At 40.4% G+C, this 18,383-nt stretch overlaps 1 protein-coding gene across 4 annotated transcripts in view; it reads left to right on the top strand.

Moving 5' to 3' along the window:
* nlgn3.S (neuroligin 3 S homeolog) overlaps nucleotides 1-18,383 on the top strand; it is a 181,347-nt gene that overhangs the window by 151,200 nt on the left and 11,764 nt on the right. For all 4 annotated transcript variants that reach the window (XM_041574257.1, XM_041574259.1, NM_001093947.1 and 1 more), the window contains 1 exon segment: nucleotides 1,167-1,316. In XM_041574257.1, the coding sequence (XP_041430191.1) occupies nucleotides 1,167-1,316 (150 nt within the window).

Raw genomic sequence — 18,383 nt, 5'->3', positions numbered from 1 at the left:
CTCTCTCCCATGGTCTGTCCGACTTTCTCCCAACCTTTCTGCTTTCAAGAAATCTCTTAAAAACACACTTCTTTCGAGAAGCCTACCCTCACTCTGCTTAGCTACCAAACGCAACACCACATACAGTACATTTCTCACCCACTTAATTCGATCTTGCCCACTCCCACACCTTGTGTATTACTCCCTTTCCCTTTAGAGTGTAAGCTCTTTCTGCATAGGGCCTTCCTCACCTTTTTGTACCTGTATTGATTGTGATGTATGTAACTCCATATGTTCTATGTATATAATTCATGTGATTTAGTTGTATAATCACATTTACTTTACAGTGCTACGCAATGTGTTGGCGCTATATAAATACATGTTAATAATAATAAAATAATAAAATTATGAAACTATGAATATCAGGTAGGAAATTTAATTCTTCTTCCATAGAGACCAAACACCCCAAGACCAACACATATTATTCTGGCCTTATCAGAATATCAGGTAACACTGGGAGGGATCATAATAATGTGGGCGTGTTTGGACTCCTCGAGAAGTCCTGGCTATAAGGTAAGTAATGGGTGCAATGATTTATATCTGTATTAGATGATATTTATGTTATGAGCATAAAACAATAATACCTTTAAATCTGCCTCAAGACAAGACCACTCCACTATAGCACAGGTATGATAATTGTGTTTTCAGTCCCCTAGCCAGACAGTCTGTCCTTATGACATTTAGTGGGTATTTGTGAATTACCCCCTATTGTGAGGTATCCTCACAATGTGGATTCTAGAAGAAGGTTTATTGAATTGGGAGAAAGTGGAAAACCTAACCCTTTCTATGCGGAACTTACTGTTCCTTCATGACAGTACCATTGTGCATTATGGCATGAAGTGCATGTATTATGTATTCTGTAGCTTGTGAGGTGGGGTTGATTCATAAACTAGATAATGTAGCTAGGTTTGATCTTGTGAAGGATTTTCAGCAGATTATGCATTTCTTTTTATTATAGTGTGATCCTTTGCCAATTCAGAGCAGATTCCTGCAGTGGCCCGTGTCATGGCTTGTGTGTTGGTAACTGCACTTGGTTGTGTGCTGCTGCTGTGAGCTGCAAGTGAAACCCCCAGCTGTATGTTATGCTGTTTTGACCAGGTCCATTAACTTTTTTTTTTCGTCTACAGATATCCGGGACACTGGAGCCAAGCCAGTCATGGTTTATATACATGGAGGATCATACATGGAGGGCAGTGGAAACATGATCGATGGCAGTGTACTGGCCAGCTATGGGAATGTTGTAGTCATCACCTTGAATTATCGTGTGGGAGTTCTGGGTCAGTGTGCCAATTCCCTTAGTATATACCCTTAGTATCTAGCATTGCCTGACTTTATTTTACTGCCATTGCAGATTTCATGTTTTCAGTTTTTTTAGATATTTTTTTTCTTCCTTTCACATGCTTCCATGTCTTCTCCCGAATTTGTGTCTATGCTTCTGTAATTATTGATCTGAGACCTAATAATTGATGAAGCTATTAATTTGGGATCCAAGGAGAGCTGTTAGAGATAATGAGCCCCCTGAGGGTTGTAGGAATAGGCCTTGGGGGAGGAGAGGTAATATATATTATAGCATTTTCTGTTTCTTCTTTTTAAGCTTTTTTCATTCTTTCTTTTATACCTTATTTAATTTTTGTTTTTTGGAATTAGGGATGAAAGACTAATTTATATTTACAAACATTATCGCAATCACCTTACCATTGAGTCAGTTAGTTACCTACTTTTTAGAATCTTTATCCATTACTAACCAAAAAGATGAATATGCCACAGACCTGTCCCCTGTATATTTGTTTTTTTTTTCTTAACTCTTTTAAGGAGACCCCTGTGATTTCAGCATAGGACCCACAATTCAGTGTATAATTCATTATTCGTCTTCCTTTAATTGCTATTTGACAGGTGCAGAAGAATATTTTGCTGTATAGGGCATCATGGTGGCCCACTTCATACAACATAAGGAACCAGTCCTGGTCCTGTACAATTGGTTAAGAATAACTCTTCTGGGGGGCGGAGTTTGCCTACTGACTAAGATGGACGCTTGAACTGAGCGCTCCGTCTGTGAGGAGAACGGAATGTGGGAGTGATATAGAACGGCTTCCCCCAGCATCTCCATATCTACAGCTAAGCATCGATTAAATGAGGGGGAACAAGAAAGCACAGAAGAAGAGCCAGAAAGCGGTCACTGCTTTCTTTAATTCTGCCTCTCCCAAAGCCGCATGTGAGGACGCGGATACCAGCGCCATCTTGGATTCGCTACGCACCTCCAAAGCATCAGCGAGCATGGCAGACGGAACCGCAGACCATTCTCTGGCTACAGCAGCCCAGATTAAAGAAATGCTCCAGGAAATGAAACAAACATTGCGGAGTGATATTAAAATACTTACCGACGATCTCAAGAAAGACATCAGAGATCTTGGGGACCGTACAGCTCACCTGGAAGACAGGATGGGTGAGTTTGCAGAAGCACATAACGAGCTAGCAGACACACAAGTTAAGGCCCAGTCCGAGTTGGAGCGCCTCTCAGATAAAGTGATAGATCTGGAGGATAGATCCTGTAGAAATAACCTGCGTTTTAGGGGCATACCTGAGTCTGTACTCCCTAGGGATTTGGAGCAACATGTCACTGACTTGCTTAAATTGACCCTGCCAGACTTGCATACCTTGGAAATGGCAATAGACCCATAGATAGGGTCCCAAAACCTAGGGCAGCTCCAGACAATGTACCCCGTGACGTACTTGCTAAGTTTGTGTTTTACCAGACGAGAGACAAATTGCTCTCTCTTGCACGCAAGAAGGAAAATTGGCCTACGCAATACCAGCAGATTGAAGTATATATGGACTTGTCCCCTGCAACCCTGGTGAAACGTAAAGCCTTCACAGAGATTACAAAATTACTGAGGCAAAATGACATTCCATATCGCTGGGGATACACAGTTAGATTGATAATCCAACGGAATGGAACACCCACCACTCTTTCCACAGTGAGGGAAGCTAAAAAAGCTCTTGAAACATAGGGTCTTAATTCAGCTACAGATCCTGGGACACCTGCACGGAGGCAACCATCTCCCCATACACCGAGGAAACTGCAACAGGATTGGCAAAAAGTGTCACGCTCTTCTTGAGATACAGAGCTTTCTCCCATGGTTAAACTAGTTATTAAAGATGTCCTTACTCCTTCAACGACAAGGACTGGTTATCGTACTCTTACCCCACAGGCTCCGGAACTTTTCCTTAGGAGTCACCAAGTGGTTACCTGCTGAAAACCACACTTCATAGGTTTCTTGTACAACTTATGCATTACGTAATTGTTGCATGTTAACTGTAAGTTAGAAATGATCTAAGATTTATGTTTTTACGTACATGGTTATGCCAGCTTATTACACTAGGATGTATTGCTTTCCTCCTGGGAAGGTGTGCATGTCAAAAATACAAATGGTACGTTTTTATTCCTTAAACTGTAGGGGGCTGAACTCCCCTAACAAACGTTATCAAATCCTTCATGATGCCTACAAATCTAGGACTGATGTTCTGTTCTGTCAAGAGACACACTTTTCTAAGGCAGCCCCTCCCAAATTCCATAGTAAACGATTCCCTCACAACTACTACGCATATGCCAGCAATAAATCTAAAGGTGTCTCGATCCTTATATCATCCAAGGCACCATTCACTTTTAAGGGCATGCACGCCGACCCTGCAGGTAGATACCTGATGTTAATCTGTGAACTTGCTGGAACTACATTTTCCCTGATTAATATTTATGCCTCAAATGAAAATCAAAATGCTATTTTAAGAAATGTTTTGTCCAAGCTACTCCATTATAGAATAGGGAAGTGTGTTGTAGCGGGAGATTTTAATATGATTTCTGACCCCATTATCGATATTCTTAAAGGTAACAGGGGACCTATTTCAAGGACTCAGAGCAACCAATCTAAAACCTTCACTAGTCTATAACATGCTGAAGGGTTGATAGATGTATGGAGGGCTAAACATCCTGAAGCCAGGGATTTCACTTATTTCTCTCCCCGTTTCCATACCCATACAAGGATAGATGCATTTTTAACGGACCCACAAACTTGCACCCAAACCACCAAAACCTCAATAGGGCTACGGACATGGTCTGACCATGCCCCCATCGGTCTTGAAATCCCAAATAGCACCTCTCTCAGGGATAAATTACCGTGGCGCTTAAACGGTAGTTTGTTACTCAGAGAGGAATACAAAGCACACATAGAACAGGCTATCACACAATATTTTGTCGAAAATTCCAGTGGCAAAGTCAATCCGCAAACAGTTTGGTTGGCACATAAGGCAGTTCTTCGTGGGGAATTTATATCTCTTGCAAAGAACCTTAAAAAATCTAGAGAAGAGACTCAATTGCAATTGGAAACGAAACTTAGAGACCTCGAGAAACAAGCATTTCAACAAAAAAACTCCCAATCTTTGCAAGAGATGGCTGAAATAAGGCAGAAATTAAATGACATTCTTTTTGCAAAAACAACATACAGACTAAAATTGCTTAAAAAACTATTCTATACGAAGGGTAACAAAGCGGATAAATTACTTGCAACACAATTAAAAAAACAACAAGCTCAGTCTAGAATAAGTCATTTGGCTTCCACCCAGGGGAAAATAACAGATCCCAAAGCAATAGCTGATCAGTTCGCTAAATATTACTCCGACCTATATAACTTAAATACAGATGTTACAATAGTGAAGCCTACCCTCGATGTTATCAAAACATACTTAAAGGATCTGACACTTCCTCTCCCCACTCAATCCCAAATAGAAATCCTGAACGCACCAATTTCAGGAGAAGAAATTACTACGGTTATTAAAAACCTTAAAACTAACAAATCTCCGGGCCCCAATGGATTTCCCAACATATACTACAAGATGTTTTCACATCTACTTACGCCACATTTACTTAAAGTCTATCAGAACATTATGGATACTGGGGCGATCAATCAAGAATACCTTCAAGCTCATATTGTAACAATCCCCAAGCCTGGGAAACCTCAGGACCAATGCCAGAGCTATCGCCCAATCGCCCTATTAGATACAGACCTTAAGATTTACGCCAAACTTTTAGCCCTTCGATTAAACCAGGTTCACTCGTCATTAATCAACCCTAATCAAGTTGGTTTTGTTTTACATAGACATGGATCCGATAGCACTCGCAGATTCCACAACATTATGCACATATTGAAAGCGCAGAAGACCCTGGCACTGATATTGTCGCTTGATGCGGAGAAGGCGTTCGATAGGGTCAATTGGGATTATATGGCCGAAACACTTAAGCAGTATCAATTAGGTCCAACATTCCTAAAAGCAGTACACCCTTTGTACACCAATCCCACTGCTAAAGTATCCACAGCGGGGGCCCTATCAGACGCCTTCAAGATATCAAATGGTACAAGACAGGGTTGTCCCTTGTCCCCTCTCATATTTGCACTGATGGTCCAACCGTTGGCCTCTAAAATCAGAGATAATCCAGACATCATGGGAATATCCACCCCTACAGACCACCACAAAATAGGATTGTTTGCGGATGATATTTTACTAACTCTCAGAAATGTCCCGATATCTCTCCCCAATGTATTTAAGGAAATTCTAGAGTTCCAATCAGTTTCATGGTTTAAAATAAACCAATCTAAAACCCAGGCACTTACATTCAACATCCCGCATCTGTCTCTACAAGGGTACAAACAAACATACAATTTCGACTGGAGGGACTCCTATTTGCACTATCTAGGCTTGAAATTACCCAGAGATCCTGTCAACATCTACAAATTAAATGATCAGCCATTACTTAGATTGATAGAAGCTGAATGTCTTAGGTGGAAGGTGGAATCTGTGTCTTGGCTAGGCAGAATTGTGTCAATTAAAATGAATATCCTGCCCAAAATACTCTATTTGTTTAGGACACTTCACATAGCACTCCCCCCACAATTTAACCCAGCTGTACAACATACCATTAACAAATTTATATGGGCCAATAAACCCCCGCGTATAGCCTTTCGCTGCTCCCAATATGCTAGAAATGCTGGTGTATTGGGAATCCCCAATATAAAAATGTACTATTTAGCTACCATACTAGAAACAGTGGTCCGTGCACACTCCCCCCCAGGCTTGAGAAATTGGGTGGATTGGAAACCGGGTTTACCAAAGACAAAAATCTAGTCCAGCTGTTTTGGCTCCATAAGTGCAATAGGCCCTCAACTTCGACCCTGTGTCACGGTCAGCACCCAACACCAGAACAAACACCAGGCATCCCTGGTCTCGGCTCGTGCTTCACCAGTAGTGTGACCGCCTTTGGGCCTCGGGAGGAGCCCTCGGCTTACTTGGATGCCACCTGGACTTAAACGAGAGGTGCAAGATGAGGGTTCTGGATAGGCACGACAGTAAGGCAAAGTCTTTTGGACAGAAGATCGTAGTACAAGGCGTTTAGGCAAAAGAGTAGTCAGAACAGGCCGGGTCGAGGCAGGCAGAGAAACGTTATCAGGCAGGCAAGGGTCAAACCAGGAAGACAATCAGAGGGTTAATCAGAGGAGGTAGTCGGTAATCAGGCAAGGGTCAGAATCCAGAAGTCAGAATAGTAAAAATAGCCAGGCAGGGGTCAAAAACCGGAATCAAACAGGTTCAGGATATAGCACAAGGCTCAGAAGCACCAGGAAACAATATCCTATCATGGGCAAGGTCCCACAGCCCTAATGGGCTTTAAATAGTGTTTAAATTACGCGCCACTACGTCAGAGCGCCTGCGCCTTTAAATTACCCAAGAGCGCGTTACGCGCGCCTTAAGACGCCGGCGCCTGTGGCCTAACAGAAGCTGTTCATTGCGGCGGGCGTCCCCGCCGAGGGGGCGGCAAGCGTCCCCCCACTAGACCACCAGGTAAGTTCCTTACATTACCCCCCTCTCTAGGGGGGGCCACTGGACCCCCAGGCTTACTGGGAAATTTAGTATGGTATTGCTTCCTGAGGCGGTCAGCCTTGATGTCCTCTACTGAGACCCAAGAGTTCTCCTCAGGACCGAAGCCCTTCCACCTGGTAAGATATTGTAACTTACCCCTCACGAGGCGGGAGTCGAGGAACTCTTGGATCTCATACTCAGGCTGACCTTCAACCAACACTGGGGGAGTAACAGACAGAAGACGAGAATCATTGGCAGGCTTCAACAGAGAGACATGGAAGGAATTCGAAATTTTGAAATTAGGAGGTAACTGAAGACGGACAGAAGATGGATTAATTACTGCAATGATGGGGTATGGACCAATGAACCTAGGACCCAGTTTAGGAGAGGGAACCTTCAACTTGATATTCTTAGTCGACAACCATACTAAATCTCCCACCTTGTACTGGGGTGCTTCACTACGGGATTTGTCAGCAGCTCTTTTCTGAGCTAGGGAAGCTGCGGATAACGAATTATGAACTTGAGACCAAATTTCGGAAAATTTCAGGACAGAAGAATTGGCAGATGGTACAGGGGAATTAGAGTCAGAAAAAGAAAACACTTTGGGGTGCAAACCATAAACAACAAAGAAAGGAGACTCCCCTGAGGAGGAATGGGTAGCATTATTGTATGCAAATTCTGCCCAGGGTAACAGTTCGGACCATGTAGACTGATTATCAGACAAATAGCATCTAAGATATTGTTCAAGGGACTTGTTTACCCTTTCAGTTTGACCATTCGTTTGGGGGTGATATGCAGTTGAAAAGGATAACTCAATCCCTACTAAAGAACATAAAGCACGCCAAAACTTCGAGACAAACTGAACCCCCCTGTCAGAAACAATATTCTCAGGAAAACCATGTAACTTAAAAATGTGAGTAATGAATAGATCAGACAAATACAAGATTCCTCTGCACTCAACCCATTATCAATATATTTAAGACAGAGACATTTTGTGCATACTGCTACTGAAAAATGCCTTACCCTTTAAACAAAACAGGGATTGTTTGTCCATATATTGCAATATATTTAAGCTGGCCAACTACGTCAAAGTCATCCCATATCTGGCCAGTCCTATGCTCAATTTTCATCTGATTCATTAAGAATTCTATGGTTTAATTATACATTTTATAAAAGGGACAAATACGTTTTACCTGCAACTTACTAGCTGCTTTCAAAGTAAAACTCCCAAACTTGGCTGCCCTTTTATTAGACACCAGTGGGATCACCTGACTATAATTGGAGAGGGTGGGAGCTACAACATGGAGCTGGTCACTGCTCTTGTAGAACTATAACAAACAAGGGAAAGTTGTGCTCACCACTAGTTTTTAAAATCATTAGGCGGGGGTGCAATGAGGCTGTGACCATAAAATACATATAGACAAATACAAGATTCCTCTGCACTCAACCCATTATCAATATATTTAAGACAGAGACATTTTGTGCATACTGCTACTGAAAAATGCCTTACCCTTTAAACAAAACAGGGATTGTTTGTCCATATATTGCAATATATTTAAGCTGGCCAACTACGTCAAAGTCATCCCATATCTGGCCAGTCCTATGCAGTATGCACAAAATGTCTCTGTCTTAAATATATTGATAATGGGTTGAGTGCAGAGGAATCTTGTATTTGTCTATATGTATTTTATGGTCACAGCCTCATTGCACCCCCGCCTAATGATTTTAAAAACTAGTGGTGAGCACAACTTTCCCTTGTTTGTTATAGTTCTACAAGAGCAGTGACCAGCTCCATGTTGTAGCTCCCACCCTCTCCAATTATAGTCAGGTGATCCCACTGGTGTCTAATAAAAGGGCAGCCAAGTTTGGGAGTTTTACTTTGAAAGCAGCTAGTAAGTTGCAGGTAAAACGTATTCGTCCCTTTTATAAAATGTATAATTAAACCATAGAATTCTTAATGAATCAGATGAAAATTGAGCATAGGACTGGCCAGATATGGGATGACTTTGACGTAGTTGGCCAGCTTAAATATATTGCAATATATGGACAAACAATCCCTGTTTTGTTTAAAGGGTAAGGCATTTTTCAGTAGCAGTATGCACAAAATGTCTCTGTCTTAAATATATTGATAATGGGTTGAGTGCAGAGGAATCTTGTATTTGTCTATATGTATTTTATGGTCACAGCCTCATTGCACCCCCGCCTAATGATTTTAAAAACTAGTGGTGAGCACAACTTTCCCTTGTTTGTTATAGTTCTACAAGAGCAGTGACCAGCTCCATGTTGTAGCTCCCACCCTCTCCAATTATAGTCAGGTGATCCCACTGGTGTCTAATAAAAGGGCAGCCAAGTTTGGGAGTTTTACTTTGAAAGCAGCTAGTAAGTTGCAGGTAAAACGTATTCGTCCCTTTTATAAAATGTATAATTAAACCATAGAATTCTTAATGAATCAGATGAAAATTGAGCATAGGACTGGCCAGATATGGGATGACTTTGACGTAGTTGGCCAGCTTAAATATATTGCAATATATGGACAAACAATCCCTGTTTTGTTTAAAGGGTAAGGCATTTTTCAGTAGCAGTATGCACAAAATGTCTCTGTCTTAAATATATTGATAATGGGTTGAGTGCAGAGGAATCTTGTATTTGTCTATATGTATTTTATGGTCACAGCCTCATTGCACCCCCGCCTAATGATTTTAAAAACTAGTGGTGAGCACAACTTTCCCTTGTTTGTTATAGTAATGAATAGATCAGCCAAGGTTTTAGCAGAAGGGAGGTGTGGAAGGGGAATAAAATGGCCCATCTTACTGAACCTATCCACCACCACCCAAATCACAGTCTTCCCTTGGGAAGGGGGCAAATCTACAATGAAGTCCATCGAAAGATGGGCATTAACAGACCCTGGGAAGAGTTATGAGATGATTTTGACCGTTGGCAGATCGGACAGGAGTTAACAAAGGCCTTTGCATCCTGTTTGAAGGAAGACCACCAGACATAACGGGATAACAGAGACACTGTCTTAGAAATGCCAGGATGCCCAGCCATCTTAGAATCGTGAACCTCCTTTAACACTTGTTCCCTTAACTCCTGTGGAACGAACAACCTCCCAGATGGAGTATCCACCGGAGCAGATGATTGTACAGGGGACAATAAAGAGGAAAGTTCAGATTCAAGTGCTGCTACAATTACCTCCCTGGGGATGATGGGGATGCACTCGCTAGACTCAGAGGGATCGGACTCGAAACTTCTAGAGAGTGCATCCGCTTTGGTATTCTTGGAACCAGGCCTAAACGATTGAACCTGGTGAAAAACAGTGCCCATCTAGCCTGCCTAGGATTTAGTCGCTTGGCCGACTCAATGTACAGAAGATTCTTATGATCATTATAAACCGTGATCATGTGTTCTGCTCCCTCCAGCAGATGCCGCCATTCCTCAAAGGCCCATTTAACAGCCAACAATTCTCTACTCCCAATAACATAGTTGATCTCAGCAGGAGAAAATTTCTTTGAGAAGAATTCGCAGGGATGCACCTTGTTGGTTGTTGGATGCCTTTGAGAAAGGACTGCCCCAACTTCAGAAGCATCTACCTCTACTATAAAAGGAAGCGCAGTGTCAGGGTGTCGAAGAATGGGGGCAGAACTGAATTCCTTCTTGAGGAAGTCAAAAGCTTGTACCGCTTCAGGAGGCCAGATGCTGGGGTCAGCACCCTTCTTAGTCAAATCAGTAATGGGGGCCACAATTAAGGAAAATTTTTTAATAAACTGACGATAGTAATTTGCAAACCCCAGGAACCTTTGGGTAGCATGTAATGATTGGGGTTGGGTCCAATCCAGCACAGCTCTCACCTTGCCTGGATCCATTTCAAGACCCTTGCTGGAAATATTAAACCCTAGAAACTGAACGGAAGTAACCTCAAAGATACATTTCTCCAGTTTTGCATAAAGATTATTCTCCCTGAGTCTGCACAAGACTTGATGAACATGATTTCTATGTTCACCCAAATTAGAGGAGAAAATCAAGATATCGTCAAGATAGACCACTACGAATATCCCCAGCAGGTCCCGAAAGATGTCGTTGACAAATTCTTGGAACACGGCGGGTGCGTTACAGAGACCAAAGGGCATTACAAGATATTCGTAGTGGCCGTCCCTGGTGTTAAATGCAGTTTTCCACTCATCCCCTTCCCTAATACGTATGAGATTATAGGCGCCCCTAAGATCTAGCTTAGAATAGATCTTAGCACCCTTAACCTGGTCAAACAATTCAGAAATTAACGGGAGGGGATAGCGTTTTTTTATGGTGATCTTATTGAGACCCCTATAATCTATACAGGGGCGTAGACCACCATCTTTCTTTCCAACAAAGAAAAAGCCCACCCCCGCAGGGGAACTAGAAGGCCTAATGAACCCTCTTTCAAGGTTGTCCTTTATATACTCTTTCATCGCCTGGGCCTCCGGCAAGGAAAGAGGGTATGTTCTACCCCGGGGGGGAATAGACCCAGGAATTAAATCTATAGAGCAATCATACTGCCTGTGTGGAGGTAGGGTTTCTGCAGCTTTCTTAGAAAATACGTCAGCATATTCAGCATATGCTGCAGGTAAACCTTCTAAAGAAGTGGTTGCCACCACCTGAGGAATACATGAACCACCACACTTAAGACCCCATTGCAGAATCTTCCCCGATACCCAGTCAATATGAGGATTATGGGTCTGAAGCCAAGGTAACCCCAAAATAAGAGGAGAAGACGCACCCTCAATGATAAAAAGGGCTAACCTCTCACTGTGATGATTATCAGAGCACATGGAAAGGGACACAGATTTTTTAGTTACCAGGCCTGATCCTAAGGGTTTTTTATCAACTGCCAAAATCCTCATAGGAGGAATTAGGGGGGTTAAGGGAATACCAAATTTTGCCGCAAAGGTGGCATCCAGAAAATTTCCCTTCGCCCCTGAATCCACAAAAGCGGACACCCTGACAGAGCCCGTAGGCCAGGTGAGTTTAACAGGTATCAAAATCCTAGAGGTCGACTGGGGAGAGGAAACTTCTGCACCCAAATGGAGCTCCCCTTCTCCATTTAGGCTTGGAAGTTTCCCGGCCTCTTAGGACATAAATTCAGGAAATGACCCTTTTCCCCACAGTAAATGCAAAGACCAAGGGAACGCCTGCGGGCTTTTTCCTCAGGGGTTAGATGGGATATGCCCAATTGCATGGGTTCCTCCTGAGGTTGAACCATGGAAGGGTTAGGGGACTTAACATTGGACACCATATTAGAAAAGTTATACTTAACATTGGTAAACCCAGAATGCAAAGGAGAACCCCTTTCACCCCTTCTTTCCCTCTGCCTCCTATCTACCTGGATGGCAAGTGACATGAGATCATCCAGGTTGGAAGATAAAGGGTAATTTACCAAGCTATCTTTGACAGAATCAGACAGCCCAATACGGAACTGGCTGCGAAGCGCCATGTCGTTCCACCCAGTCTCCACTGCCCACCGGCGGAACTCGGTGCAATACACCTCCGCATCCCTTTTCCCCTGGTGCAATTTACGAATCGCGGAGTCGGCAGAAGATGCACGATCCGGGTCATCATAAAGTACAGCCATGGTTTTAAAAAATGAATCAAGGGAAAAACGGGCAGGATCTGAGAGGGGCAATCTGAGAGCCACAGTAAATATTAAAGACATGCACAGTTTCTCGCTTAAAAACATTTATTGGTGCATATATACCACAAAAAATGACATAACGATGTTCAAATCACACACACCACAAAGCAGTGTCTCCCCCCCAGTCTGCCTACCTGTTGTTAGCCACACCCTCCTGACGCGTTTCGCGCTATTGGGCGCTTCATCAGAGGAGGTGTGGCAAATGCTGGTCATATCCCTTAAGTACCTGCTGGATTACTTAATGCAGGTTCTAGGGTTAGATACGTGCACAATAGTTACCAGCAGAATTATTTTCTACAGGTTCAAGGGTGACATATGTGTTACATACCAATCCAAAAGTCTATTCAATTTGCCACTATGTGCCCATTAGCCCCAGTTATTCTACTAATATTTCATTTCAATCCACATTGTAACAATATCTTTATACAAATCACTTAATAGTTCACTAATATCGGAGACATGACCATGTAATTGTAGTGACTAAGTGAATAAAGTGCAATTGTGCAAAAATTAAATAATTAATAATAAATCACTAATCAAAATACAATAAAAACATTTTTTATATAAAAATTCATTCACTTTAATCCCATACTGATGTAAGAAACGGTTTTAGTTCAAAATGGCTATTCATTCCCTCAGGTATAATTGTCCCTAACTTAAAGATCCAGTTAGATTCTAATCTTAGTAATTTTGTAGTTAAATTGCCCCCACTATTTTCATGTATTTTATCTATACCAAACATCCTTATTTTCTGGGGTATGCCATCATGGGCCATTATAAAATGTTTCAGAATGGGATTGTCAACATCCTTATTGTCAATACCTCTTAGATGTTCTCCCAGTCTGACCCGTAGCTGTCTGATTGTACGACCAATGTATAAAGCACCACATTCACACTGCACTGCATATACTACATATCTAGTACCACAAGTGATCATTTTACCTATTTTTAACTCCTGGCTTTTATTTTTATCACTGAATTCTATAACTTTTTTACTTTTATTATTTTTACAGACCACACATTTTTTACAAGGAAAAAAACCTTTCAAATCAAGCCACGTCTTTTTTTCTGCTTTTTTATTATTTAGTCGGTTGGGAGCTACTTGATTTGCTATGGACTTGGCTTTCCTACTGATTACCATTGGGGTTAAATTTAATGCTTTTATAGTAGGGTCAGTGTTTAAAATATTCCAATTTTTAACTATACTTTTTTTAACAGCTTTGTATTGTAGTCCGTACTCTAAAATGCATCTTACTCCTTTTTCTTGCTTATTCATTATTATCATACTGTCCTTAGTCTTTTTTGAAATTTTCGATTTCTCTAATTTTTCCATTGCTTCTGATATGTCTCTTTTACTATATCCCCTACTTTTTAACCTATTGCATTCTTCCTTAGCCTGTTGAGCAAAGATTTCCTTGTCTGTACAGTTCCGATAGATTCTCACCAATTGAGCATAAGGAATAGATTTAACTGTATGTAAAGGATGATAGGAATCTTTTCTCAAAATAGTGTTTCCTGCTATCTTTTTTCTATATAATTTAGACATTATTGTATTATTTTCTACATAGAAAGTCAGATCAAGGAAATCGATCTGATTGGCATGATATTGCATAGTAAATTTGATATCATATGGATTGTCGTTCACATAATTTAGGAAGCCCTTTAAGTCATCTTCCGGGCCACTCCATACCATGATGACATCGTCTATATAGCGATGCCACCCTACTATGTCATCATCGTATGGATTGTCAGCCCCAAAGATGTACTCATCCTCCCACATTGCCATAAACAGGCCGGCGTATGAGGGCGCAAATTTCGTTCCCATCGCCGTGCCTGTTATTTGGCGAAAAAGCTGACCATTAAAGGACATGGTGTTGTGAGACAGAATAAATTCAATGGCTTCCAACAAGAAATTGATTTGGACATCTGATTGTAAATATTGTTTTAAAAATTTATTAATAGCTCTCAATCCATCTACATGGTGTATCCTGGAGTATAAAGATTGAACGTCAAGAGTTACCCAAACATATTGTTTTCTCCATGCAATAGTATGAATTTTGTTCATGGCATCTTGGCTATCTCTTAAATATGCTGGCATTTTAACCACTATTTCCTTCAGGAAATAGTCAACATATTCACTCAGACATTCACTCAAACTTCCGATTCCGGAGACTATCGGTCTCCCGGGTGGTTTGAGTGCATCTTTGTGCACTTTTGGTAATGCGTATATATGTGCCATGACAGGATATTCACGCCATATAAAATTGTATTCTGTCTCATCAAGCACCTCGCAATCTTTAGCATACAATAACATTTCTTTCATTTCCTTTTTGTGTTTCTCCAGGGGATTATTCTTTAAACATTCATAGGTACTACCATCTTTTAGAATCTCTTCAACCATGTTGATATAATAATTTTTATCCAAGATAACCACTTTGCCTCCCTTGTCAGCTTTTTTTATACATATTTGATCATTTTTTTGTAAATTCAATATTGCTCTTTTTTGTTTATAAGTCATGTTCCCTTTATACCTGTAATTTAATGAACTGTGAGAGAAAATCTTAGCTAGATCTTGTTCAACTGCTTTTCTATACATTAAGATACCACTTCCTGGGGGAACATTTGGTTGGAAGGTTGAATTTTGTTTTAAACCACTGTGCATAATGGAGTCTTGGAATTGTATATCCTCTCTATTCAGTTCATTACTTTCTCCTTCCCTCTGACATTGCTCCATAAATTCAATAATCTCCAATTCTTGTGCATTAAAATTCAGCCTTCCAACCTTCGCACAGGATGAGGTATCAGAGCTTAATCCCTCTTTTTTATCTGCAAAAAACTTTTTTAACGCTATTTTTCTAATAAATTTCTGTACATCCACATAAGCATTAAATTGATTCATTTGCGCAGTTGGACAAAAATTTAGTCCTTTTTTTAAAACTTCAATTTCATCTAGATGCAGCTTATACTTTGATAAATTCAGAATTTGTTCACTATACAAATCACCTTGATCCCCTTTGGAAAATTCATTTTTAAACCGGTCATCATCATTACATTTATCACCCTCCAAATCACTCGTACTCAGTATTTGTTCAGGTTGCAACAGTTCATTATTTATCATTTCATTGTCGTCATCCATTAAGAATAAACTGATTTCATGTTGGGTTAAAATTGAATTATCGTCCCAATCTGTATCATTTGTCATTTCATTAGAGGCGAATTCAGCGGTAGCCAGTCCTGGTAATTTCAATGGTTTGTTCTCATACTCAAATAATTCAATATTATTAGTGGTTGTATATGCAGGCATGTGTGTTTCATACTTGTGGTTTGACCAGTTGCCTTTAACTTCTTTGTGCATGGATGTGTCTCTATGAAAGTCCACTCCATTATGGCCATTCGTAAATAAAGTGTCAGTATCTGCGGATAAACATTCATTAATGCCATTCACATAATTATGTCCGCACGTCAGCTCAGCGAGATCAACAAATTGAGAAGGTAAAATATTTCCTTTCTCATTACTCACCGTGTCGCATTCGGTTTGGGTTGCCGCATTGATCTTCGCGGTTCTCCATAGTTGTTTTCGCCACCTACTGGTCTGTCCCCTTTGTACCGCTGATTCCAGACTGTGCGCTTTTCCGGTTGCCGATATCCCCGATCCTCCGGGTAAGGCATCTCCGTTTGGCGGTATCTCCGGTCCTCCTTTACATACAGTTAAATCTATTCCTTATGCTCAATTGGTGAGAATCTATCGGAACTGTACAGACAAGGAAATCTTTGCTCAACAGGCTAAGGAAGAATGCAATAGGTTAAAAAGTAGGGGATATAGTAAAAGAGACATATCAGAAGCAATGGAAAAATTAGAGAAATCGAAAATTTCAAAAAAGACTAAGGACAGTATGATAATAATGAATAAGCAAGAAAAAGGAGTAAGATGCATTTTAGAGTACGGACTACAATACAAAGCTGTTAAAAAAAGTATAGTTAAAAATTGGAATATTTTAAACACTGACCCTACTATAAAAGCATTAAATTTAACCCCTATGGTAATCAGTAGGAAAGCCAAGTCCATAGCAAATCAAGTAGCTCCCAACCGACTAAATAATAAAAAAGCAGAAAAAAAGACGTGGCTTGATTTGAAAGGTTTTTTTCCTTGTAAAAAATGTGTGGTCTGTAAAAATAATAAAAGCAAAAAAGTTATAGAATTCAGTGATAAAAATAAAAGCCAGGAGTTAAAAATAGGTAAAATGATCACTTGTGGTACTAGATATGTAGTATATGCAGTGCAGTGTGAATGTGGTGCTTTATACATTGGTCGTACAATCAGACAGCTACGGGTCAGACTGGGAGAACATCTAAGAGGTATTGACAATAAGGATGTTGACAATCCCATTCTGAAACATTTTATAATGGCCCATGATGGCATACCCCAGAAAATAAGGATGTTTGGTATAGATAAAATACATGAAAATAGTGGGGGCAATTTAACTACAATATTACTAAGATTAGAATCTAACTGGATCTTTAAGTTAGGGACAATTATACCTGAGGGAATGAATAGCCATTTTGAACTAAAACCGTTTCTTACATCAGTATGGGATTAAAGTGAATGAATTTTTATATAAAAAATGTTTTTATTGTATTTTGATTAGTGATTTATTATTAATTATTTAATTTTTGCACAATTGCACTTTATTCACTTAGTCACTACAATTACATGGTCATGTCTCCGATATTAGTGAACTATTAAGTGATTTGTATAAAGATATTGTTACAATGTGGATTGAAATGAAATATTAGTAGAATAACTGGGGCTAATGGGCACATAGTGGCAAATTGAATAGACTTTTGGATTGGTATGTAACACATATGTCACCCTTGAACCTGTAGAAAATAATTCTGCTGGTAACTATTGTGCACGTATCTAACCCTAGAACCTGCATTAAGTAATCCAGCAGGTACTTAAGGGATATGACCAGCATTTGCCACACCTCCTCTGATGAAGCGCCCAATAGCGCGAAACGCGTCAGGAGGGTGTGGCTAACAACAGGTAGGCAGACTGGGGGGGAGACACTGCTTTGTGGTGTGTGTGATTTGAACATCGTTATGTCATTTTTTGTGGTATATATGCACCAATAAATGTTTTTAAGCGAGAAACTGTGCATGTCTTTAATATTTACTGTGGTTTAACTGGACCTGTGCACAGTACTCGCTGTATAGACAGCAGCTACCCCATAATTGATTTTTGTTTACTATAAGTGATAGCTGGTGGTCCAAGCTAGGGGTTTGTGCTGTCTGAACATTTGGAGTGCTATTACTGAAATATAAGGTTTAAATTATATTAAATTTGACTCAAAATTGTTTAAAGAAATAAACTAAATTTGTCATTTAATTATACAATAGCTGGTTTAATTAAGCCCGCTCACCACCACAATGGCAGAAAGTCAACCCTTCTGTCTGTCTGACCCTATGTCAAGTGATGTAAGAAAACGAGTTACAAATTTATTTAAGCATCCAGGGAAGGTTCATTTTGGAGATGAGGAAGATATTAAAAACCATTTCCGAAACCTGCAAAATTATAGAGAAAAAGAAATTAAAGCATGGTGGCAAAAAGAGACTCTTTTGCAATACTCAACTGAAGGGATAGTACCAAGGGGCCTAAGAATTACGAAAAAGTGGCCCACCTTCAGTAGAGATGATGCAGAGTTTATGCAAGAATGGAAAAAGATTTTACAAGATTGCTCCATGAACCTGATTGAGTTGATAGTAAAACAAAAGGAAA

Source organism: Xenopus laevis, chromosome 8S (genome assembly GCF_017654675.1).
Source record: "Xenopus laevis strain J_2021 chromosome 8S, Xenopus_laevis_v10.1, whole genome shotgun sequence".
NCBI lineage: Eukaryota > Metazoa > Chordata > Amphibia > Anura > Pipidae > Xenopus > Xenopus laevis.
Note: the sequence above shows the minus strand (reverse complement) of the source record. Positions and strands in the feature narration are given on the sequence as shown.